The sequence below is a fragment of the Sus scrofa genome, chromosome 8 (genome assembly GCF_054392235.1).
Source record: "Sus scrofa isolate SSC_HxYL_T2T_F1_AM1 chromosome 8, Sscrofa_HxYL_maternal_Yorkshire_Landrace_v2.0, whole genome shotgun sequence".
In the NCBI taxonomy this organism is placed as follows: Eukaryota; Metazoa; Chordata; class Mammalia; order Artiodactyla; family Suidae; genus Sus; species Sus scrofa.
In genome coordinates, this window is record NC_139390.1 from 31,367,012 (window position 1) to 31,393,591 (window position 26,580).

General features: G+C 44.9%; 1 protein-coding gene across 6 annotated transcripts; it reads left to right on the top strand.

Annotated features, from left to right (window-relative positions):
- Positions 1 to 841: 841 nt before the first annotated feature.
- CHRNA9 (cholinergic receptor nicotinic alpha 9 subunit) lies at positions 842 to 25,131 on the top strand. Of its 6 annotated transcripts, XM_013978602.3 has the most exons (6): positions 878 to 1,136; positions 10,132 to 10,225; positions 12,215 to 12,360; positions 13,251 to 13,405; positions 20,085 to 20,617; positions 24,525 to 25,131. In XM_013978602.3, exons 3-6 carry the CDS (start codon positions 12,358 to 12,360, stop codon positions 25,064 to 25,066), a joined length of 1,233 nt encoding a protein of 410 aa, XP_013834056.3. In that variant the 5' UTR covers positions 878 to 1,136; positions 10,132 to 10,225; positions 12,215 to 12,357; the 3' UTR covers positions 25,067 to 25,131.
- Positions 25,132 to 26,580: the final 1,449 nt, after the last annotated feature.

Sequence of the window (26,580 nt, forward strand, 5' to 3'; positions counted from 1 at the left end):
TTGTGCTCTGTTAGAAAGTGATCTGGCTAAGGGATGAGGAAAGAATAATGCAGGAACATTCTAGAAAGTATACTGATTAGGACACACTGACTCTAACAATGTATTTCATAGCTTAAATCTGATGGGAGGTTGTATGATCATAAGCGTTTATCTATTAGTCAGAAATCCTAGATAAAGGGATGGATGTCTATAGATTGCGTTTTTGACGGTGTTCCACTTTAAGCTATTTTTTTCCGGTGCCATTTCTTTAGAGCTGGTTGAAACCCGTTTATGACGTTATCTGCAAGGCGCTGTGCAGGGGCCTGCGGGGAGTTTACAGAGACACCTGGTGGCTGTTAAGGTGAAGTAACCCGGCTTTGTTAGAAAATAAAAGATTGGAATTGTGTCTAAAATTTGGTTTTTGTGGTAGAGAATTTCATTCTTTATTCCGTTCTTTTTGTAGCTTGCAGTTATGTATTTTAAAAAATAGTCTTTGATTCTTTCTAATTACTTTTGTAGCCTCCAGCCTTTCTTTCCTAAAGAAACCATCAACCGGGTGAACTAACCAGCTCCATAAGCTGGGTGAAATCTACCCAAGGCCAGGACCACAGCAAGGCAAACACAAATTAAGGAGGTGCAAAAACGTCAGTGATGAATACAGATAATATTTTAATGCAATAATTTGAAAGTCAAAAGTAATGCAAAAAACGCATTATAAACAAAAATATCAAAATTGTAAATACAGGATTGCTCTTATTGATTTCCCTTTTTAACTCAGGCCCCCGCAGGGCTCCAAAAGGCACTGAAAAGAGCCAAGCAAGGCACTTGGTGGTCTAGGCGCAGACTGGACTCACGCATGCTCAGTGAATGCATGGCCACCAGCCCCACCCCCACCCATAGTTTCCCGGATCTTGGGATGTCTTCCTGTCTCCTCTCATTCTAGTCCAGCGTAAGGAGCATAGGTCAAGGGCAATGGTAGGACAGAAAATTTAAAAGTTGCCCTGAGGGAAAAATTTGGAAACGGATTCTTTCAGTTCTGTTTTCAGGACCGTCCTTCCTCTGCCTTCTTCCCAAATCTGCTTCTCAGAAACGGCTCGAATCATCGGTTGAGACCTGGATACCGAGGGCAGGAGGGAATGGAAAACAGTGTGGTTCTGGTGAGAAAGCCTTTTTCTGTTTTAACACATCCCCCCAGTTCCCGTTTACCGGGACCAGGGCAGGGCGTGGGAGTGGGAGAGGTGAGGATCCGGACCCCGGGTAGGGGGTGGGGGTGCAGCTTCCCGTGGGCAGCCGGCTGTGGGAAATGTCATAGCCAGCACATCCCAGATGGCCTGGAAGGGTAGGAGTTTGGTCTCCCGGCTTCCCCATTCTTCCTCATAAGAATTGCTGCCTGGGAGTTCCCTTCGTCGCGCAGAGGAAACGAACCCGATTAGGAACCATGAGGTTGTGGGGTTCGATCCCTGGCCTCGCTCAGTGGGTTAAGGATCTGGCATTGACATGAGCTGTGGTATGGATCACAGACCAGGCTCGGATCTAGTAGTTGCTGTGGCTGTGGTGTAGGCTGGTGGCTACAGGTCTGATTAGACCCCTAGCCTGGAACCATATGCCTCCGGTGTGGCGCTGAAAAGGAAAAAAAAAAAAAGAAAAAAAAAATCGTTGCCTGAAAGTAGCTACTGTGCGCCAGAGGAGAGGGTTAGGGTTAGGGTTAGGGTTAGGGTTGACTTTCACTTAACTCTGCGTTGTCATCAGAGCCGCTGACTGCAAATAGCAGGAAAATATTGTGCAATGGGAACTGCAAAGCTTCTGTGAAAAGAAGAAGTAAAGCCAGTAGGCTGAGAACATGACAGGTTTTTGATCCGTTATCAGACCTCAAGAACAAAGAATTTCAAAAAAGTTCCAAGAAGCAAATGGCCTTGTCAAGGAGGCCCAGAGGGTCTCATAGATGGCGCGCCTTAGTTCACAGTGAAGACGAACCCCAGGAATAAGAGGAAGCTAGGGGGTGCTCACTCTATACAACTGTGAAAAGTATGGTGGCTTTCAAATCTATCCCTCTAGGGGATTTCGGGGAGAAAGCACGTGCCCTCTGACAAAGCACAGACATCAGAGCCTGCCCTGTCCCCAGATCATTCACTGGCACACATTGGATACCCTGGATCGTGTATCAGCTGTTCTCCTGACCCAGAAAACTGCACACCCCTTATCACCTGTTGGCGGCTCTTTGTGACCTTGGCTTCTCTGTTGACAACATAATGGGTCTCTTTTGACCAGTGGAGGTTTGGGGATCTTTGAGAGCCTGTGTGGTTCAGGAGGGGAATCATATTGACGTTTATTGAGAGCTTGCCATCCGCCAAGTATGTGTTGGTGCTTTATCTGTTTTCTCTTTAATTCTCAAGATAACTTTTTTTTCGCTTTTTTTTTAGGGCCACCCCTGTGGCCTATGGAAGTCCCCAGACTAGGGGGAGAATCGGAGCTGTAGCTGCTGGCCTGCAACCACAGCGATGCGGGATCTGAGCCACATCTGCAACCTACACCACAGCTCATGGCAGCATCAGATCCTTAACCCAGTGAGTGGGGCCAGGGATTGAACCTGTGTCCTGATGGATACTCGTTGGATTTGTTTCCACTGTGCCACAATGGGAATTCCTCAAGATAATTTTTAAGTCACTTTTATAATTATCATTTTTATAAATGAGAAAAACTGAGATTCAGAGAAATTGTGTAACATGCTCAAGCTCACAGTACTAGTAGGTGGTGGTTCCAGGACTTGAACCTGGGCCACAGGACTCCTCCTTTGTCTCTATGTTCTTCCTGTTGCTTTCAGTCAGCAGAGACATGGGGGAGATGCCTCCCCCGCCTCCTGCTCCTGCTGCATCCATGGCAGACAATGCTGATGCTCCTGATGATTGTTCCGTTTGATCTAAGACTATGTACAAGGCACAGGCTACATATGAAGAAGTAGAAGTTATGCTCCATGTTTGCAAGGAATTTTCTTTAACACAGGTTAAAATATAATACAGCAGTAGACTAGCAATACAAGGCTGTAAATTACACCCTAGCCATGAGTGCTAAAAATATTCTGCTAAGCTTATGAATCATAGGAAATATATCCACCATCCTTTATCTGAAAGCCGGCCTTTTCCCCACTTTTTAATTCCTTAGATTGCTGTTTTCATTCTGGATATTACCCATCTAGTCAATCAATAAATATCTTCTCTGTGGGTAGGAGTGCAGCACAGAACAAGGCCAAGTCCCCGTTCCAGGGAACTTAATTTCTAGTAGGAAGACAGACAATAAACCGCAAGTATGTGTGCGTGTGCTCGTGCGCGCACACACACACACACACGCACACGCACACGTACACACTTCAGCTGGTCATAAGTGGGATAAGACAGTAAAGCAAGGAAAATGGACAGATTGGGGTGGAGTTATTTTATACAGGGTCGTGGGCATTCCAGCTGAACCGAGAAGGAAGAGAGAGAGGACACCAGAGGACATGGCCAAGGGCACTGCAGGCAGAGGGACCAGGAGCAATGTCCCTGAGTCCGGTTTGTGGACTACCAGAGGCCAGCCTGGTTGGAGAGCAGTAAGGGAGGGGAGAGGGTTAGAGATGGAAAGACGGGGGCCTTGTAGTCGCTGGTAAGGATTTGGGCTTTTCCTCTGAGCAAAACAAGGATCCGCAGGAGAGGGCTGAGCAGAGGGGTGACGTGGTAAAATGATCACCTGGGGTGTGGCACCAGCACCACATGGAGATATGTAGCCCACTCTTCCTGTTTTCCAGGAGGGCCTCCTTCCTTCCCTTCTGGAATCCCTTTTGTTCTGACTTCGCCTGCATTTCCCCAAGCCAAGGGGATTTGGGTACTGTTGTGGGGTGGGGGCACCATCCTAGAAAGAGAACAGAGCTCTGGGAATCCACTCAGTGATGTTGCTGAAGCCCTGCCTCCAGGGTCTCTCTGTCTCCTTCCTGGAGACCCGAGAGGGTCTCACATTACTTCTGAAACATTCCCCACACTGCTCACTGCTCTCAACCCCTAGCCTGGCTGTCGCCACAATTTCTATATCATCACTGGGTATGTCACCCATATCTGGGTACCCTGATTCCCTGCCCACGGCACTCTAAGGTTACTATGCAGAAGTGAGGAGACCTGTCCTTGCCTCCAAGCATCAAATAGGACTGCTCTGGACCCTCCAGGTCCCCTCTGTTTCTGGCTCTTCACTGGAAAGTCTCCTTTTATGAATCAGAGCTCCCGCTCTAGGAATCTGGTTACTGGACCCCCAGGAGCCTGTGCTGGAAGACAGGTGGGACTTAGCTGAATTGGCTGAGCTGCAGTCACCATCAGCCCTGGCCTCACCAGGCATCTGCTCATATAGAGCTTGTGCATCATGACTCTCTTCCCTTTAGGCTGTGCTCCATCTTTATCTGGGACACTGACCCCTATTGCTGTTCGCTTGACCCTGATTAAGTGGATTTAAGGGTCTGATGACATACAGCAAAGGTCAGCGACCTTTGGCCAGCCACCTATTTTTGTAAATAAAGTTTTATTGGAACACAGCCTGCCCATTCATTCACATATTACCACTGGCTGCTTTCAAACATGATGGCAGAGAAGAGTGGTTGCCTCAGAGACCATATGGCCTGCAAGGCTGAAAATACTTACTATCTGGCCCTTTACCTAAAGAGTTTGCCAATCTCTGTGATAGATTTAGATCTGCTAATTCTTACAAAGTGGGAAAGAGGATTTAAAAGACTGCTATAGGAGTTCCCTGGTGGCCTAGCAATTAAGGATCCAGCATTGTCACGGCTGTGGCTCCGGTCACTGCTGTGGTGCAGATTCTGTCCCCAGCCCAGAAACTTCCACATGCCATGAATAGGGTCAAATAAAAAGAGACTGTTACAAAAATACGTAAGTAAGTAAATCCATAATGGACTAATAATAATAGTAATATTTCAATGAAAAAGAACAACAAGAAGATGGCAGGACTGCTATTCTCCCACTCAGAGCACAGACTGTTCGTCAGGTAAAATAATTGTCCTCTAATCAGGTCTGTCAAGCAGTTGGTGGAGAGAGGGAGAGAGAGGCCAGACCCGAAGGCAGAGTAGAAGAGAGAAATAGATGATAGATAGATAGATAGACAGATAGATAGATGAATTGTTGCTACAGGTTATAAGCTCAATTTAAAAAAATTCTCCCATTATATTATCACTTGTTTAGCACTTTTTATGGTCAGGCACTGTTCTTAGTGTTACGGAATCAAGCTTTTGTCCACTCACCCGACTTGAAGCAAAGTCAATTTACTGACACCAACTTGTTACTGAAGCAAAGTATAACATTTATTGCAAGGTGTCCAACAAGGAGAACAGGCAGCTAGTGCCCAAAAGACATAAACTCCCCAGTGGCTTTCAGGGAAAGGTGTTTTTTTTTTTCGGTCTTTTCAGAGCCATACCCGAAGCATATGGAGGTTCCCAGGCTAGGGGTCTAATTGGAGCTGTAGCTGCCGGCCACAGCCACAGCCACAGCCACAGCAATACCAGATCCAAGCCGAGTCTGCGACCTACACCACAGTTCACGGCAGCGCCAGATCCTTAACCCACTGAGCAAGGCCAGGGATCCAACCCGCAACCTTGTGGTTCCTGGTCGGATTCGTTAACCACTGCACCACGACGGGAACTCCATTTCAGGGAAAGGTTTTTAAAGGCAACATTAGGAGTGAAGCTTACTGGGTGCCTGATTAGCTCATGGATATTCTTCTGATTGCTTGGTTGTGAGGTAACAGGGTGGTATTTCAGAAGTCAACACCATCAGCTTTCTGTTTCCAACCAGTCTGGAATCTGGGTGCTGGTGGTCAGCATGCAGTTACCTTCTTCCACCTGGTGGGGGTTTTGGTATCTGCAAAACAACTCAAGGATGTGGCGCAGGATGTTATCTATAGCCCTTGAGGAGGTCCTTGACTTTGTTTTATGGCTAAATTATTATCATTTTGTTTGGCTTGACTTCTTTCCTTTTTTCCCTCATTTTCTCGCTTCTTTGATTAAATTTGCTCTTTGGAATTCATGGAAGGCTAAAGCTTTTCTGCAAACAAGAGATGGAGGACACAGTAGTGGTGGTGGTGGATGTGTGTGGGTGGGGGTTCTGTCCTCACAAGGTCCTGCTTGGTTGCAGAGGTTTCACATATGTTCACTCATTTAGTTCTCAGAACAGCTCTACAAGGTACTATTAGAATTGTCCCCATTTTATAGATGAAGAAACAAAGGCCCAGAGAGGTTAAGGAATCTGTCTGAAATTACACAGCTAGTGAGTAGGAAGCAGTCTTGATTCCAGGCAGCTTGACTCCAGAGTTTATGATCTTAAGTGTTATACTTTGTTTTCTTGATTATAAAAATAAAGGCACAATAAAAAACAAAAATATTCAGAGAGGGTGGCCTCAGAGGGTAGTAGCACTTTAGCTATGATTTGACACTCCAGCTCCTAACCCTTATCCCAAACTTTGGTGCATAACAAAGGTATTTGGAAACTACTTATCTTTTTTTTTTTTTTTTTTTTTTTTTTTTTGCTTTTTAGGGCCGAACTTGCGGCATATGGAGGTTCCCAGGCTAAGGGTCCATTTGGAGCTACAGCTGCTGGTCTGCGCCACAGCCACAGAAACTCAGGATCTGAGCCATGTCTGCGACTTTCACCACAGCTCAAGGCAACGCCAGATCCTTAACCCACTGAGTGAGGCCAGGGATCGACCCTGTGTTCTTATGGTTGTTCATCAGATTCATTAACCACTGAGCCATTACGGGGACTCCTGGAGACCACTTATCTTAAAAAAGCTCTGAGTTTTAAATTTTGAGACCCATGCCCCGAATTAATCCATTAGAAAGTAGGCATGAAATAGGTCCTCAGGCACAGAGCCCCATCGAGTCATCTCCTGAGATTTCAGTGACTTGGGAGGCATTAATTAGCAGGTGCCACAGCTCTGAGCACCTAGGACAGTTCCTGCCACAAGCTCAGATTGCTAGAGGATCCTCGGTTTGCTAGGGGATGCTGGTTTGGCTCTCAGTAGAGAGTTGTCAGTCTGTCCAGTCTGCCCACTCTCTGGGTGGACCTGAGTTTTTTTCATGTAGAGGTCAGTTAGATAGTCTCCATGAGCTTTTCAAGGGTTAGAAGCATCCCGATTCTAGATTTAATGAAATGGAGAAAATACTCATGCCGTATTAGTTGGTGGCAGGGAAAAACCCTTTACCATACATCGTTTGACTTCTGCAATTTGTTTAAAAATACGTGTAACAGAATGAAAGTGTTTGTCTTCTTCTCTCCTTAGTCCTGTCCCCTCCCCCCCTGCTACTGGGGAGAGGGTCTTTTGGTAAAAGAATTCACTAGAATTCTCTGTCAGGCAGGAGCTCTTGTCCAAAGAGCAGAAGCACTGCCATCTACCTCCTAAATGGAGCCAGAGATTTCCGCCAGAAGGCTTGACCCCAATGGACAAAAGATTCTCAGTAGCTTCAGCCACAAAGGGTTGAGCAGGGACGCTGATGGGAGGGAGAGGGGTGGAAAGGTTGGGAGACAGTTCAAGTAGATCCCGCGTGAACTACAAGGCAGCCACATGAGAAGAGGAAAGGGGTATTTGGGAGCATCCTCTGCACTTATTGTGCTCATGATCTGCATGGAGTAAGGCCGAGTTCACCTGCTGACCTGGGTCCTTCCTGATCTCGCAGGACGTGACAACACAGTTACACAAGCTTTTGAAAAGATGGCTGCCTTGTGAACCCTGCCCGTATCTCTGCCCGATTGGATTCTTTGGGTGACTTTTCTTTCCCTTTGTTGTCCTTTTTTATACTTTCTAGTCTACATTAGACATGTATTGCTTATATAATAAAAATAATCATTAAAATATTAAGATCTGGAGTTACCATCGTGGCGCAGTGGTTAACGAATCCGTCTAGGAACCACGAGGTTGTGGGTTCGATCCCTGGCCTTGCTCAGTGGGTTGAGGATCCAGCGTTGCCGTGGGCTGTGGTGTAGGTTGCAGACGCGGCTCGGATCCCATGTTGCTGTGGCTCTGGCGTAGGCCGGCGGCTACAGCTCTGATTTGACCCCTAGCCTGGGAACCTCCATATGCCGCGGGAGTGGCCCAAGAAATGGCGAAAAGACAAAAAAAAAAAAAAAAAAAAATTATGATCTTGGGAGTTCCTATTGTGGCTCAGTGAGTTAAGAACTTGACTAGCCATGAGGATGTGGGTTTGACCCCTGGCTTCATTCAGTGGGTTAAGGATCTAACATTGCCGCAAGCTGTGGTGTAGGTCACACATGTGGCTCAGATCTGGTGTTGTTGTGGCTGTGGCTGTGGTGTAGGCTGGGAACTTCCATATGTCACAGGTGTGGCCCTAAAAAGAAAATATTTTTAAAAACAAAAAATATTAGAATCTTATAGAAAGTCTCCCATATCCTAATATTATGTTTTAGGACTAGACCAGTTCCTCAAAATGGCTCCATAGTGGAGTATTTGGTTCCCAGAGACTCTGAAATGGTGGGAATACTTCCTTGTGGCAAGGAATGATGCTTCTCAGGAGGCGTAGATGTTGAAGGGATTATTGTGCTCTCTAGAAACTCTCTGGATTTCGGGTCCCCTTTTCGTGGCCAGAGCATACTCCCTCAGGTGGTGACAGTGCACAAACTATGGTGAAATGCTCTTCAGAACTTCTGCCCATGAACCGGGGAAGGGGAGCTGCTGCCATGAACATCGTGAACTTCTGGACTTCAATAGTTTGGTGCTCCATGAACCTGACTTAATATGCCAACAGATGACCATTCCTACGTTAATGGGGCCTCAGCAAATGGGGTGTGCCCTGGAGTTTCCAAATTTCTGGGTGGCTGAGGTTTATTCAGATTATTTTCATTGTCTGAGCCCACTTTTGGCATTTCTTCTTCGATTGGTATCCCACAAGCTTTAAGGCCACCATGTTACAGGCCTGTGTTTTTTTTTTTTTTTTTTAGTTTGGTCTAGAGCTAAGGCAAAGGTGGTGATTGAGTAAAAGTGAGCCGGTCCCTGGGAAAACACCTAGTGATTGTTTTTAGAATGAATCTGAGAGGAGTTTGCTTTTTAGTCATTAACATCTCTGTCCTAAAAGGCAAACTTCCCCCACCCCACCCACAAAGTATTGGTTTAGTTTGGTTTGTGTTAACATGGAGAGGTGAGCATCAAGTTTTACCATTTAAAAAAAATTCACAACTGTAATGGAAAAAATAAAAATCATGAAATAGAAAAGTTTAAAAATTTTTAAAAATTTAAAAATTTAAAAATGGGAGTTCCTGTCATGGTGCAGTGGAAACGAATCTGACTAGGAACCATGAGGTTGGGGTTCGATCCCTGGCCTTGGGTTAAGGATCCAGTATTGCTGAGAGCTGTGGTGTAGGTCGCAGACCCAGCTTGGATCTGGCGTTGCTGTGGCTCTGGCCTAGGCCGGCAGCAGCAGCTCCGATTAGACCCCTAGCCTGGGAACCTCCATATGCTGCAGGTGCGGCCCTAAAAAGACAAAAAAAAATTTCAAGTGAGCAACTGAAAGGACTGAGTTAATCAAAAGCAATCAGACTACCAAGGATGATTACTTTGCAGGCAGCTGTCAGGCAGCTGCCACAGCAGCTAACAGCACGCATTCTCTGAGCCCTTATCCCCAGGCTGCTGCTTTCTTGCTCGGTGAGGTGGGGCATCAAAGACGCACAAATAAGGTAGAGAAGGAGGGGAGGCCGAGTTAGCTCAGGGAGCATGTTGGGCTGGGGCGGGTGGCCTGGATTCTGTCTCTGGCCACGTGCTGCTGGAGGCAAGCCACCCACATCTCCGGATATCAGTTTCCTCCAGTGGAAATGAGGCATTCAACCCAATTTCAAAAGGACCTTTGGTCTCTGAGATTCCAGAGCGGAAGGGTTTTTGGAGGAGGGAGGCCTGCGCGTGGGCACCAGGAGCTGTCATTTGATGGGTGACTCAGACTCGCGTCAGAGAAATAACGTCCTCACAATCAGCACAAGGGCACAGGCAATTAAGAAACACACTTAGCTGATGGCTGGAGTGTCTGTTCCATTCGGAGGATATATTCCTGAAGAGGGACAGGGTGACTCATCAGACGGCTGTAACCTGATGAAGCAGAGCTATCCAATTTCCTTGCTCTGATTCCAGGCCAACGACTGATCTTAATTTGGTTGTCCAAGACAGTCTCCCCGGGGCAAGAGGAGGGGCAGGCGATGGCAGTTGGAAACGGACATTCTTCTGGGTGAGCAAAAGGAGATCATATATGAGAAATGACTGAAATTTTATATAGTAGCATTCAAAAGCAAAGGGATAGCATCCTTAGTAATATCATTAGTTATGAGTCATTATCCTGCTGATTTGGTTAGCTTTTGATTTTTTTTTTTTTTTTTTGTCTTTTTGCCATTTCTAGGGCTGCTCCTGTGGCATATGGAGGTTCCAGGCTAGGGGTCGAATCAGAGCTGTAGCCACCTGCCTATGCCACATCCACAGCAGTGCAGGATCCGAGCCGCATCTTCCGCCTACAGCAGAGCTCACGGCAATGCCAGATCCTTAACCCACTGAGTGAGGCCAGGATCGAACCCGCAACCTCATGGTTCCCTGTCGGATTCGCTAATCACTGAGCCACGACGGGAACTCCGACTTTTTTTTTTAAACAACTAGTAAACCTTGGATAACTTGGTAAATACAGAAATTCTGTATCTACAAAGCTGGTCAGAGATGAAAATGACTAACCTTTGCGTAGTGCTGTACCATTTGCAAAGTGCTTCTTTATACACTATCCCAATAGTTCTGGGAGAACACTATTTATAGAATGTCTCTAATATCCTATTATTATTGATAGTATAGAGAGTATTATTTTCCAGTCTCTAGCTCAGGAAAGCTCAGTATTCTAGAGCGAGGCAGTGTTTGGGCTGGCGTTCAAACCCAGGTCTTCCACTCCTAATCCAAATCACAGTGCTGCTGCTGCTTCTGAAGAGAAAGGATGCTCTCCTCTTATCCAACTCCCACCCCCACCCTCACCTCCCACCTCCTCCCACAGCCACTCACACTCATTACTATACAAGATCAGTGCCCAGTGGGACAACTGAGGGAGTGATGAGAAGCGGAGGGCAGAGAAGACACCCAAATGTCAGTCTGTTCTGCAGATCGTGGAACTGCTCTTCTTTCCCTCTTCAAATGCCACTCAAAGCACATAGAGCCTAGGAGTTCCCGTCGTGGCTCCGTGAAAATGAATCTGACTAGTATCCATGAGGATGCAGGTTAGATCCCTGGTCTTGCTCAGTGGGTTAAGGATCTGACGTTGCTCTGGCTGTGGTGGAGGCCAGCAGCTATATCTCCGATTTGACCCCTAGCCTGGGAACCTCCATATGTCACGGGTTTTGCCTAAAAAGACCAACAAAAAAAGGCACATAGAGCCTTTCCGGACTGCTGCCCCATGCCTGGGTCAGTTCAACTTTCCTTAGTGTCCAGACTCAGGCAGAATCTTCTCATTGTGGGTATAGACATCTGCTCAGATGGGATCTTGCGGGGGTTGGGGGGAAGGCTCCTACTTATCTTCCATTCAAAGTTTGGTCTGGATGTCCCTGCCAGTGGTAGCTAGGGACCTTCAACTGGGACGGCCCCCCCCAGAGCAGCACCACCTGACCTAACCCGCTTGGGACTCCTGGCATCTCAGCTGCGGGAGCTGCCAGTCTCGGATTACCGAGGGGAGGATCTCGGGACCTTGGGCTGTCTGTGGGCTGCAAGCCCAAGCTCTCCATCTGCTGCGTGGACAGTGGCAGATTGGGTTTGCTGTGCCCAGATCCTTCCCATTCACAAAGCGAAGTAGAAGACTGTGCTTCCTGGCTGGGAATTTATACAGGCTTAGGGAAAAGATGAACTGGCCCCATTCCTGCATCTCCTTTTGCTGGATTTACTTTGCTGCCTCCAGACTGGGAGGTAAGAGGCTGGTGGATGTGTAACCATCTTGGCTCATCTGGGGCCACGTCTTTGGTGGGATGTGGGATGAGCTGGGAAACAGAACAAATGATCTAGCTACGAGGAAGTAATCTGCCTTCTTACTGACTTGTGCTGCTCCTGGTAGGGCGTGCCAGGAAAATGACTCCTATGCACCCAGAGCTTGTCCCAATCTGTTGCTGGGTCATTCACATTGCTGGTCCTCGGTCTGTTGTTCTTTGCCTTGAAATACACATGACCCCGAAAGTTGATCCGGGTCCCTCTTTTCAAGCAGCCGTAGACACAGCAGATGGAAAATATGCTCAGAAGTTGTTTAACGACCTTTTTGAAGATTATTCCAATGCTCTTCGTCCAGTAGAGGATACAGATAAAGTCCTGAATGTCACGCTCCAGATTACACTTTCTCAGATTAAGGATATGGTGAGTAATATGTCGTGGTGACTCTTTGGAATGTTGTTTAGAATGAAGCTACCAGTGCTTTCCGAAGGGAATGTTTTAGCTGGGAATTTAAGAGGGAATGAGAACAAATTGTTCTTTGCGCAATCCAGTGGGAGAAGGAGACTCTAGGAAAAGAAAGCTTCCTGCAAAATTAATTTCACTAAATGTTGCCATTAACATTAGCAGACTTGGATCATCTAAAGAAAGGTGGTGTTACACATGACAGATTCCATTTCTACAAAATGTGCAAAATCGGCAAAACCATAGAGACAGAAAGCAGAGTAGTAGTTGCCAGGGGCTGTGGGATGACAGGGAATAGTGATTGCTTGATGGTCATAGGGTTTCTTTTGGGGGTTATCAATGTTCTGGAGTTACAGAGTGGTGATGGTTGCACAACCTCGTGAATAAACTGCAAGCCACTGAATGATACGTGTTAAAATGGTTAAATTAGTGAGTTTCATGTACTGCATATTTTATCCCAATTTAAAAAGAAAGGTGGTGTTTTAAGAGGACATACCTTATTTAATGCATATGTGTGTTTAATTTAATTCTTCTCTACGCTGTAGATATTTCTTGACTTTTTCATTCACGTGAATATCAGTTGATCAATTTTCAGAGCTATTTGGGCCATTGATCCATGCAAAGATCTGATGATTTAAATGTTTGTCCACTTTTCATTCGGAACACTGAATCAAGCAGGAAAAAACATGGCCTTGGTGGTCAATCAAGGGGATAGACTGGGAGAACTCTTACTTATTTATAGGAACTAGGTTAGCCCTCTTGAATTCCTGTTTTGAAGGCAGGTGTTCTAGAGACAGTGTGTTGGGTTGAGGAGTCTGTTGGACAAAGTTAAATCCAGGTTAATTGTGCAGGATGAAAGAAACCAAATTCTGACTGCCTATTTATGGATCCGCCAAATCTGGCATGACGCATATCTCACGTGGGATAGAGACATGTATGATGGACTGGACTCCATCAGGATCCCCAGCGACCTGGTGTGGAGGCCGGATATTGTCCTGTATAACAAGTAAGTACAGGTTTCTCAGGAATGAACTTGTTGATGTAACAGCATGTAAGCACCATGAAAGGGGAATGTTCAAAACGTGCACGAAGCCAGTTCATATTCCTAGGCCCTGCGTGGTGGTCTTAAAACCTCAGATAGTGAAACAGTAGGACATAAAACCGTAGAGTTACAGTCCCCTTTTCAGGTGAGAAGCTGTGTTAGAAGCTTTCTGGGGCTCTTGGAACAAAGTACCACAAACAGGGTGGCTTAACCAGCAGCGATGTACTGTCTCACAGTTCTGGGAGCTAGAAGTGCAAAACAAAGATGCTGGTGAGGTTGGTTCCTTCTGGGACTTTGAGGAGGACTCTGTTCTGTGTCTCTCCGCTAGCTTCACAGGCGGTTGCTGCAGTCTTTGGTTCCTTGACTTGCAGAAGCATCACCCTAATCTCTACCTTCTTCTTCACATAGCATCCTCCCTGGGTGGGCTCTGTCTCCACATTTTCCCTTGTATGAGGAGACAGTCATATAAGATTAGGTGCCCATCTGACATCACTATGATCTCTTTTTATCCTTTTACATCTACAATGACCCTATTCCAGGTAAGGTCCCATTCTGAAGTGCCCGGGGCCAGGATTTCAACATGTGAACTTTTCCGAGACACAATTCAACCCATAATAGGGTGTTCCCTTGTCTGGGATCATGTGTCAATAATCCATGATACTACTAAGATTAAGTCCGAATGGGCCCACTAGAAGCTGGCCTATGGATTTTGGACTTTGTATGGAGAGGAAGATGAACACAAGATAACCAGTTGGCCTCTTCCTGGTCCCAGAGCCAAGGGCCGTGGTAAATGGGTCGGTGAGGCTTAGGTTTCTCAAACTGTACGGTGTGCATGAATCATCCAAGAAGTTTGTTAAAATACAGATTCTGATTGAGTTGGCCTGGGTAGACCTAGTGATTCTACTACATTTCTATAAGCTACAGATGGTAGTGCTGCTGGTCCATAGACCACACTTCGAGAAGGTCTATCTGCAGCCTGGATTTTAGTGTCAGTCCTACTCAGAGAGCTTGTCCAAGGGTCATGACCTCTGGAATCACAGCCCTGATCCTGCTGACCATTCCCCACTCTGAGTGGCCAGAGGAATCTTCCATATGCCTTCCCAAGCAAGACAACATCCACGTGCTGGCGCTTTATTATTCCAGTTCACTGCCTCCCTCAACACACACACACACACACACACACACACACACACACACACACACACACACACGTATGTAGAGAGAAAGAGAATGAACTGTGAATGTCTGTCACTCCTCCCACCCACAAGGTGCAGGAGAGTAATCAGAGAATTTGCTTTACATTGATCACTTATGGCATTCTGTAAGTTCAAAATTCTCCCTGGAAGACAAACAGATTCCTGGTTCTTCTCCCCCTCCTGCTTAAACAGGCTGAAGCAGTGACCACCTCTTACTGCAGTGCTTCTTTCTGAGATAGCATGGTAACCTAAGTTGTCTGCCCCGGTTCCTCTTTATCAGGGAAGCCCGTTATGTACCTATGAGCTCATACCTGCTATGGCTTTGGTAAATTTTTTCCCCATTCTCTCTCCTCCCTCCCCTAGACGATTGACCTTGAGATGTGTGCGTTCTGGTCCCCATCCCTTTCACAAATGGTGGACTCTTTTCACCACACTGATTAATCAACCTTTTTCTCTTCCTCCGGGTTGACTCTTTAGTCTTCTTTGCCCTCTTAGCATGGCCAGTTCTGGCTTGGATCCTCTAATCTCCTGTGCATTTTCCTTCTCAGCGATGTCAGAGTTTTACCCTTTAGAGGTAACCCTAAACATAGCTATGGTTGGGTGTCATTTGCATTATTTTAAGGAACCAAATTGAGACTAGATGAGAATAGAGGAGAGTTAGAGGATCAGGCAGAGGAGAGACCCCAGTGATCGCTGTTCCCCTCACCTTGGCTGTTCTAGCTGGATCCCTGGACCCGTAGGATCTTCTGACCCCTGATATAATATCACTACTTCTCAGAAACTGGTACAGAACCTTGTAGACCACAGAATGGATTTCCTGAGTGGTGGTAAGGAGAATGAAGATGGATATAAAGCAGGTGACCCAGTCCTATGTGATAAAAATAGCTTAGGTAGGTAGAAATTTAACATCTAGATTCACCATTGCTGCCTGAATCCATGGGTTAGACTTGCTAGGGAGTCATCAGCATGGTGATGAGCTGGTAAGCTACTTCATATAAGGAGTAGTCAAATTTATTGATGCTTAGTTTGGAAGGGAGAAGCCCTTCGGAAGATTTGATGGCTATCACAGGCAATTGTAGAGAAAAATAAGTAGAGAAAATTCCTCCAGAGGACAAAACTCAAAATAATGAGTGGAAGTTAAAGGGTTGTTTTGTTTTGTTGCTTTTTTTAGGGCCACACCTGGGGCATATGGAAGTCCCCAGGCTAGGGGGCGAGTCGGGGCTGTAGCCGCTGGCCTACGCCACAACCACAGCGATGCAGGATCTGAGCTGCATCTTCGACCTACACCACCGCTCACGGCAAACTGGATCCCCCACCCACTGAGCGAGGCCAGGGATCAAACCTGCAACCTCATGGATACTAGTCAGATTCGTTTCCGCTGTGCCACAACGGGAACTCCAAAGGGTGTTTAAATTGCATTTTAATGCAATTTAAAAAATAACCAGTGATGCATATATACAGTGGAATACTACTCAGCCATAAACAGAACAAAATAATGCCATTTGCAGCAACAGGGATGCAACTAGAGATTCTCATGCTAAGTGAAATAAGTCAGAAAGAGAAAGATAAATCCCATATGACATCACTTATATGTGGAATATAAAATATGGCACAAATGAACCAATCTATAGAACAGAAACAGATTCACAGACATAGAGAATAGACTTGTGGTTGCCAAGGGGGAGTGGGAGGGTGCGGGTTGGACTGGGAGTGTGGGGTTAGTAGATGCAAGCTATTACGTTTAGAATGAATAAGCAATGAGGTCCTACTGTATACCACAGGGAACTATATCCATTCTCCTGGGAAAAACCATGCTGGAAGACAATATAAGAAAGGATATATATATATATATATATATATATATATATGGCTGGGTCACTTTGCTGTATAGTGGAAATTGGTACAACATTGTAAATCAACTATAGTTCAATATAAAATTTAAGAAAATAATTTGAACAATGAATTTTCCCAAGAGATAGTGATTTCTTTAGCAGTGTAATGACTCAAGCAGATATCAGCTGTTATCAAATCAGTAAAGGAATAAATTGGGACTCAAAGTTCTAGTGAGGTTGTTTAGTATAGGTAAATGGCCAATATAATGATTAGTATAAGAAGCTGCAAGGACTCCTGACATTTTTAGATTTGGTACAGAGTGGATTACAGAAATTTCAGATATGAGTTTACTATGAGCGGGTTCTAACAGCTGCATTTTAATGGGCAGGTTTAATACTTGGATTTTAGACCTAGTGAGAAACTGGGTGCCCTGTTGTATTCAGAAAGATTTGGCTACATTTTAGATTTAAGTTTCACTTAAGTAGCTTAGATAATTGAAAGGATGGCAAAACTTTTAAGATGAGATTGGAAATAAAGGAAAGGGAAGAGGAACAGGTTTGGACAAAAAGATGATGAGTTTGGTGTGCGACCTGTTTCGTTTGGGAGACCAAAGGAACATCCACATGGAGACAACCAACAACGAGGTCGTAAAGGCAAGTTTTTAGCCTGGAAAGAAGATCAGTGCCAGAGCTATCAGAAGCCCTTTAAGCCCTTATAGTTTTGCTCAGAGAAGGAAAGAAACTGGCTGAGGATAAAGTTAGGGAAACTATTCCCTGAAGGAATTTACAGAGATTCCTTAGAGAAAATGGTTGTAGGGGTAGAAGGAGAACTGAGAGTTGCCTCATAGAAACCAAGGGAAGAAAGGATGTCTAGGGACAACTCATGGTGTGACGTGCTTGGCAAGGGTTGATAGAATGGGGACTTAGAATAGTCTTTAGAGTTGCCCACTTGCAAGTCATGAGTGACTTTGAAAGAGCACACTTTGCAAGTTGGGAAGAAGCCAAATTGCAAGAATGAAAGCAAGACAGGGAAGTGAAAGCAGCACGTGTCAATTGCTCTTGAGAGCCATGCGCAGAAGGAGAGGAGAGAGGTGGGAGGTGCCTGCGAGGAAGGGAAGTTGGCCCGAGAGACTCGGGAACAGAGTTGGGAAGGGATTCCAGGAGCCAGAAAGAAGCAGAGAGACCAAGAGAAGGGAAATCCTGAAAGAGATTTGGAAAGAAGGGAGTCAGGGTAAGGAAGAGAAGTTAGCCTGAAAAGGAAGAGAGAGACTTCTTTTTGACATGGCAGGAAGATAAGGGGAACCCGTGAAAGACAGAGACATTGGAGATGGGAGAAGGGATGGACCATGGCACTGAGTAAACAGACAAAGCTGTGCCGAGGTTCCAGGCACCGTCTGGTACTGAAGAAACGGGTGGCTTCTCACTGTTCTCGCCTCTGCCAGCCCACACTCCCCCAGTTCTGGGGATCTGGCTTCTTATTGGCCCTGCTGGGAAAGGCCTCTCTGCTCAAGTGCAAGACGAAGATCAGCTCAGGATTGATGGGAAAGGGAAGAGGAGCTGCTTGAAGGGCATGAAGTGTTGGAGGAAAGGGAAGATAGAGGAAAACAATTGAAATCATGCCTTAGGGCCATGTTACTGAACACGGCTCTCTCGACCTCTGTTTTGAAATTTTGACCCTGTAATTGTTTTCATCTTCTAGTTGGGAACATGGAACCCAGTTAGAGGGAGGGGCAAGAGAAGAAATGCATATGCATTTGGACCCTTACTATGTGTCAGGCAGTGAGTTGGGGCTCTATGTAATATGGTGGACAGAACAATTGCCCCCAAAGTGTCCACGTCCCAATCCCTGAAGCCTGTGAATATGTCACCCTACCTGGCAAAAGGGACTTTGCGGATGTGATTAAATTAAGGAGTTGAGAGGAGATTATCCTGGTGGGGCCTTACAAGAGAGAAAGGCAGGAGAGTCAACTATCATGAAGGAAGCAGAGATGAGAGTGACTAAACCAAAGAATGCAGGTGGCCTCTAGATGCTGGAGAAGGCTAGGAAATGCAGCCCTGCCTAAACCTTGCCTCTAAAACGGTAGAGATGCTAAATTTGTGTTGTTTTAAGACACTCGGTTTGTGGTAATTCTTCTACAGCAACAATAAGAAATTAATAGATTAGCTTTTTATTTAATATAGCAGTTTAAAGGACACATTAAGGCACTATCACCTTTGCTTTTAACGGGGGAGTGATAGAAATGGAACTTGCTCAAAGTTGCAAAACCTGACCAAGTTTTTAACCCAAATCTCTCTGTGATGTTTCTGTGATGTCACTACCACTTTCTAAAGGAGAATGAGTTTTATTCAACCAACCCACTTACATACCTACTGACGGGTCTTTGTTAAACCCTTCTTCTGTGCAAAGCATTCAGTCTGTGTGTTGAGAGGTCAATTAGGATTTTAAGATTCAGTTTCTGACCTCAAAGAACAGTCCAGTGAGAAATGCATGTAAAAACTATAATTCAGGGTAAAAACGTAAACCCCTTATACTGTAGAAATAAAGTGCCAAGGCCCTTCAAAGACGAAGTGATTCCAGCTGCCCAAAGAGGTGAGCAAGGCTTCTCAGAGGAATTGGAATTGAGGATGTATTAGATTGGTACACTCAGAAAAGGGGAGGGGGAGGATATTATAGATCGAAGGAAGGTTTGAGTAAAAGAGAGAAATCCACAGGATCTGTTAGGGTTTCAGCCTTGACTGGTGGAGTATGAGTGAGGGAGACTGGGGGCAGACAGTCTCCAGAAGGCTTAATGGAGGGATGGGAATAGATTATGGAGCATCTAGGACCCTGAAATGAGGTTTGATGTGTTTGTTTATTTATTTATTTTTTGTCTTTTTGCCATTTCTTGGGCCACTCCTGTGGCATATGGAGGTTCCCAGGCTAGGGGTCTAATCGGATCTGTAGCTGCCGGCCTACACCATGAGCCACAGCAACGCGGGATCTGAGCCGCGTCTGCGACCTACACCACAGCTCATGGCAATGCAGGATCTTTAACCCACTGAGCAAGGCCAGGGATCGAATCCGCAACCTCTTGGTTCCTAGTCGGATTCCTTAACCACTGAGCCACGACGGGAACGCCAGGTTTGATGTCTTTGATGGGCCATTGAAGCCAGGGGAAGTGCTGAGCTGTAACATGAGGTGATCAGAGAACCTAGGGAGATAAAAGAAGATATTACTCATGAAGTAATTAAGTCGTAATGTCTTTAATCTCCTCTTGAGTAGCTGGAGTGATGTTTTCAGACAGTGGGCTTTGTTGAGTTTGGCCAATGGGGGGGCATCAGTGGGTAACTGGAGGGAGAAAATGGAATGTGATTGGCATATGTATTCCTTTGCTCCCTTCCTGTAGAGTTATTATCTGTCCCTTGCCAGAAAGGCGTAACGCCTTCTGTGTAGTTACAGAAGATGAAGAAGGGCAAATTAGAGTTGATTCCAGACTTTCAAGCCAGGGTGACAGGAGTGGCAGTCCACGGCCAAAGACACTAAAGTGATATGTACAGGGTAGTGAGCTGCCCGGGGTGAGGAACCTGGTGAGTTATCCTGGTAAGCAGCTGTCATGTTCCTCCTCTGACCTCCAGGGCTGATGATGACTCTTCCGAGCCTGTGAACACCAATGTGGTCCTGCGGTATGATGGGCTGATCACCTGGGACGCACCGGCCATCACCAAAAGCTCCTGTGTGGTGGATGTCACCTACTTCCCCTTTGATCATCAGCAGTGCAACCTGACCTTTGGTTCCTGGACCTACAATGGCAATCAGGTGGACATATTCAATGCCCTGGACAGCGGAGACCTCTCGGACTTCATCGAGGATGTGGAGTGGGAGGTCCACGGGATGCCTGCTGTGAAGAACGTGATCTCCTACGGCTGCTGCTCTGAGCCTTACCCGGACGTGACATTCACTCTCCTTCTGAAGAGGAGGTCCTCTTTCTATATCGTCAATCTTCTCATTCCATGCGTGCTCATATCTTTTCTGGCTCCCTTGAGTTTTTATCTCCCAGCAGCTTCTGGAGAAAAGGTCTCCCTGGGAGTGACCATCCTTTTGGCCATGACTGTATTTCAGCTCATGGTGGCAGAGATCATGCCGGCCTCAGAAAATGTCCCTCTGATAGGTGAGTTCAAGTATCTTACACTTTGAGTCAGCTTTGTGGTGACCAGGGTTGTATCTGTGCCTTTAAAATCATAGCAATTAGGTCAGCTTCAAACACAAAACAGGATGTCGCATGTTTCATTGAGTGTCTTCAGTTGGCAACTTTGAACACAGATGTGGCTGTTGGAGACAAAACTGGTCTTGTGGTTTCTAGGTTTATGCAAAAGAGGAAAGGGAGCCATATGGTTTAGAGCAGTGGTTTTCAAAGTGTGGTCTCTGGACCCACAGCATCAGCATCATTTTAGAAATGCAAATCTTCAGGACCCACCCTAGATCAACTGAATTAGAAATTCTGGGGATGAGGCTTGGCAAACAGTTGTAACAAGCTTTCTGGGTGATTTTGACAAACTTTTTGTTCAAGTCTAAAAACCACTGGCTTGTAGTTTCCTCAATGGCCAAGCAGGTTAAGAACCCAACATAGTGTTTGTGTGGATGCGGGTTCAGTCTCCAGCCTCACTCGGTGGGTTAGGGATCTGGTGTTGCTGCAAGCTGAGACAAAGATCACAGATGCTGGTGGGCTCAGGTGTGGCTGTGGCTGTGGCAGAGGTCTGCAGCTGCAGCTCTGATTCAACTCCTAGCCTGGGAACTTCCATATGCCTCAGGTGCGGCCATAAAAAGAAAACTAAGAAATAAAAATAAAAAACACTGGCTTATAGGTTAAGGCCCTGATTTCAAGGTCAAAGAAATCTGCATTGGAACGTTGCCTTCGACATTCTTTCCTTGATCAACCTGCTGCATCATCTGCAAAGTCTATGTAATTGCTACCTCATTGTGCTGTTGCTTAGCACAGAACCTGGCATATGTGAGCAAACAGTGACTATTATTATCTTATCACATCACAAGGGATTTCTTCTTAGGAAGAGTGGAAAACATGATGGAAATGATGAGCCAGATTTTTAAGCCTGCCATCTACTCTTGATGGAATAATTCTCAACCTTTGCTGGATATCATAGGTGTGGGAGAGCTTGGTAAAAATGCAGGTTCCTATACCCAAAGTTGCATTTTTTTGTGTTTGTTTTAGCAATCTTGGGCAAGATTTGGGAATCTGAGGTAATTCTAAAGTAGATCACATTTTCAAAAATCTCTGATAATGAAATGTCCTGCTAGGAGAAGTAGGAGGCTAAACCTTGGCTGCCATCCCTGCCTTCTCTTTCCCTTACCTACCTTGTCCTGAGAGTGCTCCTAATACCTTTAATACCTACTTCCTGCCGCCAAGGATAACACCCAGATCCAGCATCTCTATCTCAGTGACTTGCTGTGGTAATAGATGCTTGCCAGAATCAGAAGCCAGACCTAATTTTTTGTTCTTTAACGTAATCAATGAAGAAAAATTTCAGAACACCAAGAGACTTGGAGATCAATATCAAAGAAATATTATACTGCCTCTTTACTTTCTACTGAATCCAATATTACCAAATATTCAGAGGTTACTACATTGGTTTCTCTGGAGAGTTCTTTCTTGTTATGTCACTCCAAGCAAGACACACACACACACACACATACACACACACACACACACACACACACCTTTCTGAGGAATAGACACAGAAGATTCTCTCCTTCTCACTGCCACTAATAAAGAGAAAGAGGTGTAGTGGCACTTTTATTACTTCTCCTGAGGTGGATATGATTGACAGTGATGACATCCAATCATAACCCTATTTGGGGCAGGATACTTTGGCAGATCCCTCCTTCTTCTTTAGCAGTGACATTCAACAGCAAACTGGCTCTGTTTCAGGACACATCTCAAGAATTTTGCAAGCATTACTTTTTCTGTTTTGGTGATAACATGAAATATATCTTTTTAGGAAGGGTGCACACAAATCTTGAGAGCATTTATTAATAATCATTTTATTATTTGCAGCACCTATGAAATATAGTTCCAATCTTATAGAAATGTGTTTACATTTTTTGCATTAAGTGTGCATTTGATCTGGGCTATTGACTTACAGCCTTTCCAATGTCAAGAAAAATTCCATTTATTTTTAGTTTACTCAATGCTCTTAACAAATAATAAACAGATGACAAACATTATCAGATGCATTGACTTCATCTGTTAAGATAATTGTGTCAGTTTTTTACCCCATTAATGTAGTGAATTACATTGCAGTTTTCTGATGTTGAACTAAATCCTTATCATGATGAATTATCAATTAAAGACACCATAGGGCTTAATTAGCCAATAAATTTTATGGGACTTTCTCAAATGTGTCTATAAATGAAATGGCCTTAGTATTTCCTTTCTTGTTACTTTTGAAATCGAGGCTAAATGAGCTAGGTAAGCAATTTTCTCTCTTTTCTATTTCTGGAACAACTTGTATAAGATATAAGTTATCTGTTCCTTTTTTTAAAAAATTTATTTATTTATTTTTATTTTTTTTGTCTTTTTGCCTTTTCTAGGGCCACTCCTGTGGCATATGGAGGTTCCCAGGCTGGGGGTCCAATCAGAGCTATAGCCGCTGGCCCGCACCACAGCCACAGCAACTCGGGATGCGAGCCACGTCTGCGACCTACACCATAGCTCACAGCGATGCCAGATCCTTAACCCACTGAGCAAGGCCAGGGATTGAACCTGCAACCTCATGGTTCCTAGTTGGATTCATTAACCACTGAGCCACGACGGGAACTCCATAAGTTATCTGTTCCTTAAAAATTTGGTAAAAATCACCTGTAAAACCTTGACTCGAGAGATTTTTTGAAGGTGGGTGAGTAAAGGTATTTGATTAATTCCTATTTCTATTCGTGTTGTTTCTTACACTAAATTTGACGTCTTATACATTTAAAGAAATTTCATCTAGGCTTTCACGGAGCTCCCTCCCATCGTGGTGCAGTGGTTAATGAATCCGACTAGGAACTATGAGTTTTTGGGTTTGATCCCTGGCCTTGCTTAGTGGGTTAAGGATCTGGTGTTGCCATGAGCTGTGATGTAGGTCACAGACACAGCTGGGATCTGGCATTGCTGTGGCTCTGGCATAGGCCGGTGGCTACAACTCTGATTAGACCCCTACCCTGGGAACCTCCATATGCCACGGGAGCAGCTCAAGAAAAGGCAAAAAAGACCAAAAAAAAAAAAAAAAAAAGGAAGAAATTTCATCTAGGCTTTCAAATTTATTATCATACAGCTATTTATAATATTATTTCTAAATTTCCATTCACTTATTTTTTCCTTTGTATCCTTTTTCTTTCTTCTTTCTGTCCCTGTTCCATGAATAGCCTTATCAAAGATTTATCAATTTTCTTACTCTTTTCAAATAGCTTGCTTTTGGTTTTGTTCATCTTCTAGGTTCTTTGTTCTATATTTCAAAAATTTGTGCCCTTATCTTTATTGTTCCTTTCCTTAATTTTCCATTTTTCATAAATATTTGCTTTATGCAATCACATGTTAAAGACTAACCGTGACACAGTATCTCCTTTCTTCCCCAGTAGTAATGACCTTTCGTATTAATGAGGCCCAAAGGCAATTCTGATAACTGGCCAAAATCATTCATTGTTTAGTTATTTGTTTATTGAAAGTGGAAGTTTTCTATATCGTAATCTCAGCCAAACTTTTAACTCAGGGCAAGGAACAGTACTGAGAACTTTACGTGTATTTTCTCCATGAAGCTTTACCATATTCCTATGAGTTAGGTACTATTATTACAGTCATTTTATAGAGAAGGGAGCTCAGGCTTACCAGGATTATCTGACTTGCTCCAGGTCACAAGGCTAGTGAGCCACAGAGCTGGAATTTGAACCCAGTTTTATTCAAAGTCTATGCTCGTAACCATTAGTGTATACAGCTTCCTTAGCAAAAAAAAAAAACTGTTCTTTGCTTTGTGAGTCAAACATGAGGACAGCTCTGCCCTAACGTGGCTATTGTTCTTCTCCAGGCAAATACTACATAGCCACAATGGCCTTGATCACCGCCTCCACCGCCTTGACCATCATGGTGATGAATATCCACTTCTGCGGGGCCGAGGCCCGGCCAGTGCCACACTGGGCAAGGGTGGTCATCCTGAAATACATGTCCAGGCTCTTGTTTGTCTACGACGTGGGTGAGAGCTGCCTTGGCCCTCGCCACGACAGGGAGCGGGGCCGCCTCTCCAAGGTTTATGGCCAGCTTCCAGAGCCTGATCTGAAAACTGCCAGAAACAAAGACCTTCCCAGAAAGAAGGAAAGGAACAAACTTGTAAAGAACGACTTGAGGTACCCGGGTGAGACTCTGCAGGATGCTGACAGCTACTGTGCACGGTATACAGTGTTGACGAGGAATATCGAATACATTGCCAAGTGCCTCAAAGACCACAAGGCCACCCATTCCAAGGGGAGTGAGTGGAAAAAGGTCGCAAAAGTCATAGACCGATTCTTCATGTGGGTTTTTTTCATTATGGTGTTTGTGATGACTATTTTGATCATAGCAAGAGCAGATTAAGTAGCATTTGGTGTGTGGGGATAAATCAATAAAATTCCCTGTGATCTGTTCTCAGGTTTTTCCAAGACTGAGAGATCTATATCTACATATACACACACATACACAAATATATATATCAATTAGGGATTAGGTTGTCTTTACTTAAAAAAAAATTTTTTTTATTTTTTCTTTTTATGGCTGCACCTGGGGCACATGGAAGTTCCCAGGCTAGGGGTCCAATGGGAGCAGCACCTGCTGGCCTACATCACAGCCACAGCAAAGCAGGATCTGAGCTGTGTTTGTGACCTACACTGGAGCTTGTGGCAACACCGGATTCTTAACCCACTGAGTGAGGTCAGGGATCAAACCTGAATCCTCATGAGTACTAGTCAGGTTCTTAACGCATTAGCCACAATGGGAACTCCACATGTTGGTTATATTTTATATAAACCTTAAGGATGAAGTCATTCCCACATTTAGCCTTTGATTTGAATAAGATCATCAGCAAACTGGGCTTATTTATTCATTCATTCAATTATTCACCAAACATTAATTTTCTCCTACGTAGGATAAAGCTACATGAGACATTTGCATTGACTGTCATGGCAAATGTTATGCATGAGTCTGACTCCCCAGGCCTTTTTTTGGCTGTACTCACGGCTCGTGCAACTTCTTGGGGCAGGGATCAAATGCAGGCCGAAGCTGTAACCTACGTCAGAACTGTGGCAATGCCAGATCCTTAACCTGTTGTGCCACAGTAGGAACTCTGAATCTGACACCCTTTTGTTCTTCATTAGAATTCTGTGAGCTAGGTGGACAGGTGTTTCTGGTCATCTTTCTCAGATGAAGAAACTGTGTCAGAGGAAGGTGAGTGCGAGGGACCTACCTCCCCATCCTATTAGGCGAGGAGGAGAGTGGAGATATAAATTCTTAGTGTTTCGATTTCAGGGCAGAACTGCTAAAGCCACGCTGCTTTTGGCTGTGACAGAGCATGATTTAGGATGGGAGTGACTGAAGCATTCTCATTCTTTTCTTTCTTTCTTTCTTTTTCTTTTTCTTTTTCTTTTTTTCTTTTTTTTTTTTTTTTGCTTTTTAGGGCCACACCTGCGGCATATGGAGATTCCCAGGCTAGGGGTTGAATCAGAGCTGTAGCTGCCAGCCTACACCACAGCCACAGCAATGCAGGATCTGAGCCACATCTGTGACCTACACCACAGCTCATGGCAATGCCAGATCCTTAACCCACTGAGCGAGGCCAGGGATCGAACCTGTGTCCTCATGGATGCCCGTCAGATTTGTTAACTGCTGAGCCTCAACGGGAACGCCAGGATTCTCATTCTTAATTCTGAATTTCTGCCCTAAATTACTTCCGATGCTTCTCCACTTTTCTCCTTCTTTCAGTCAAATGTGTCTTCAAACTCCCTTAACTCCCGTCTTGACTAATATGATGATCCTAGTGCCAGTGCCCATTCTCTAACTTCTAACTCCTCGACTATGCTCTTACCAGTTAAAACAAACACACTGGAGTTCCGATA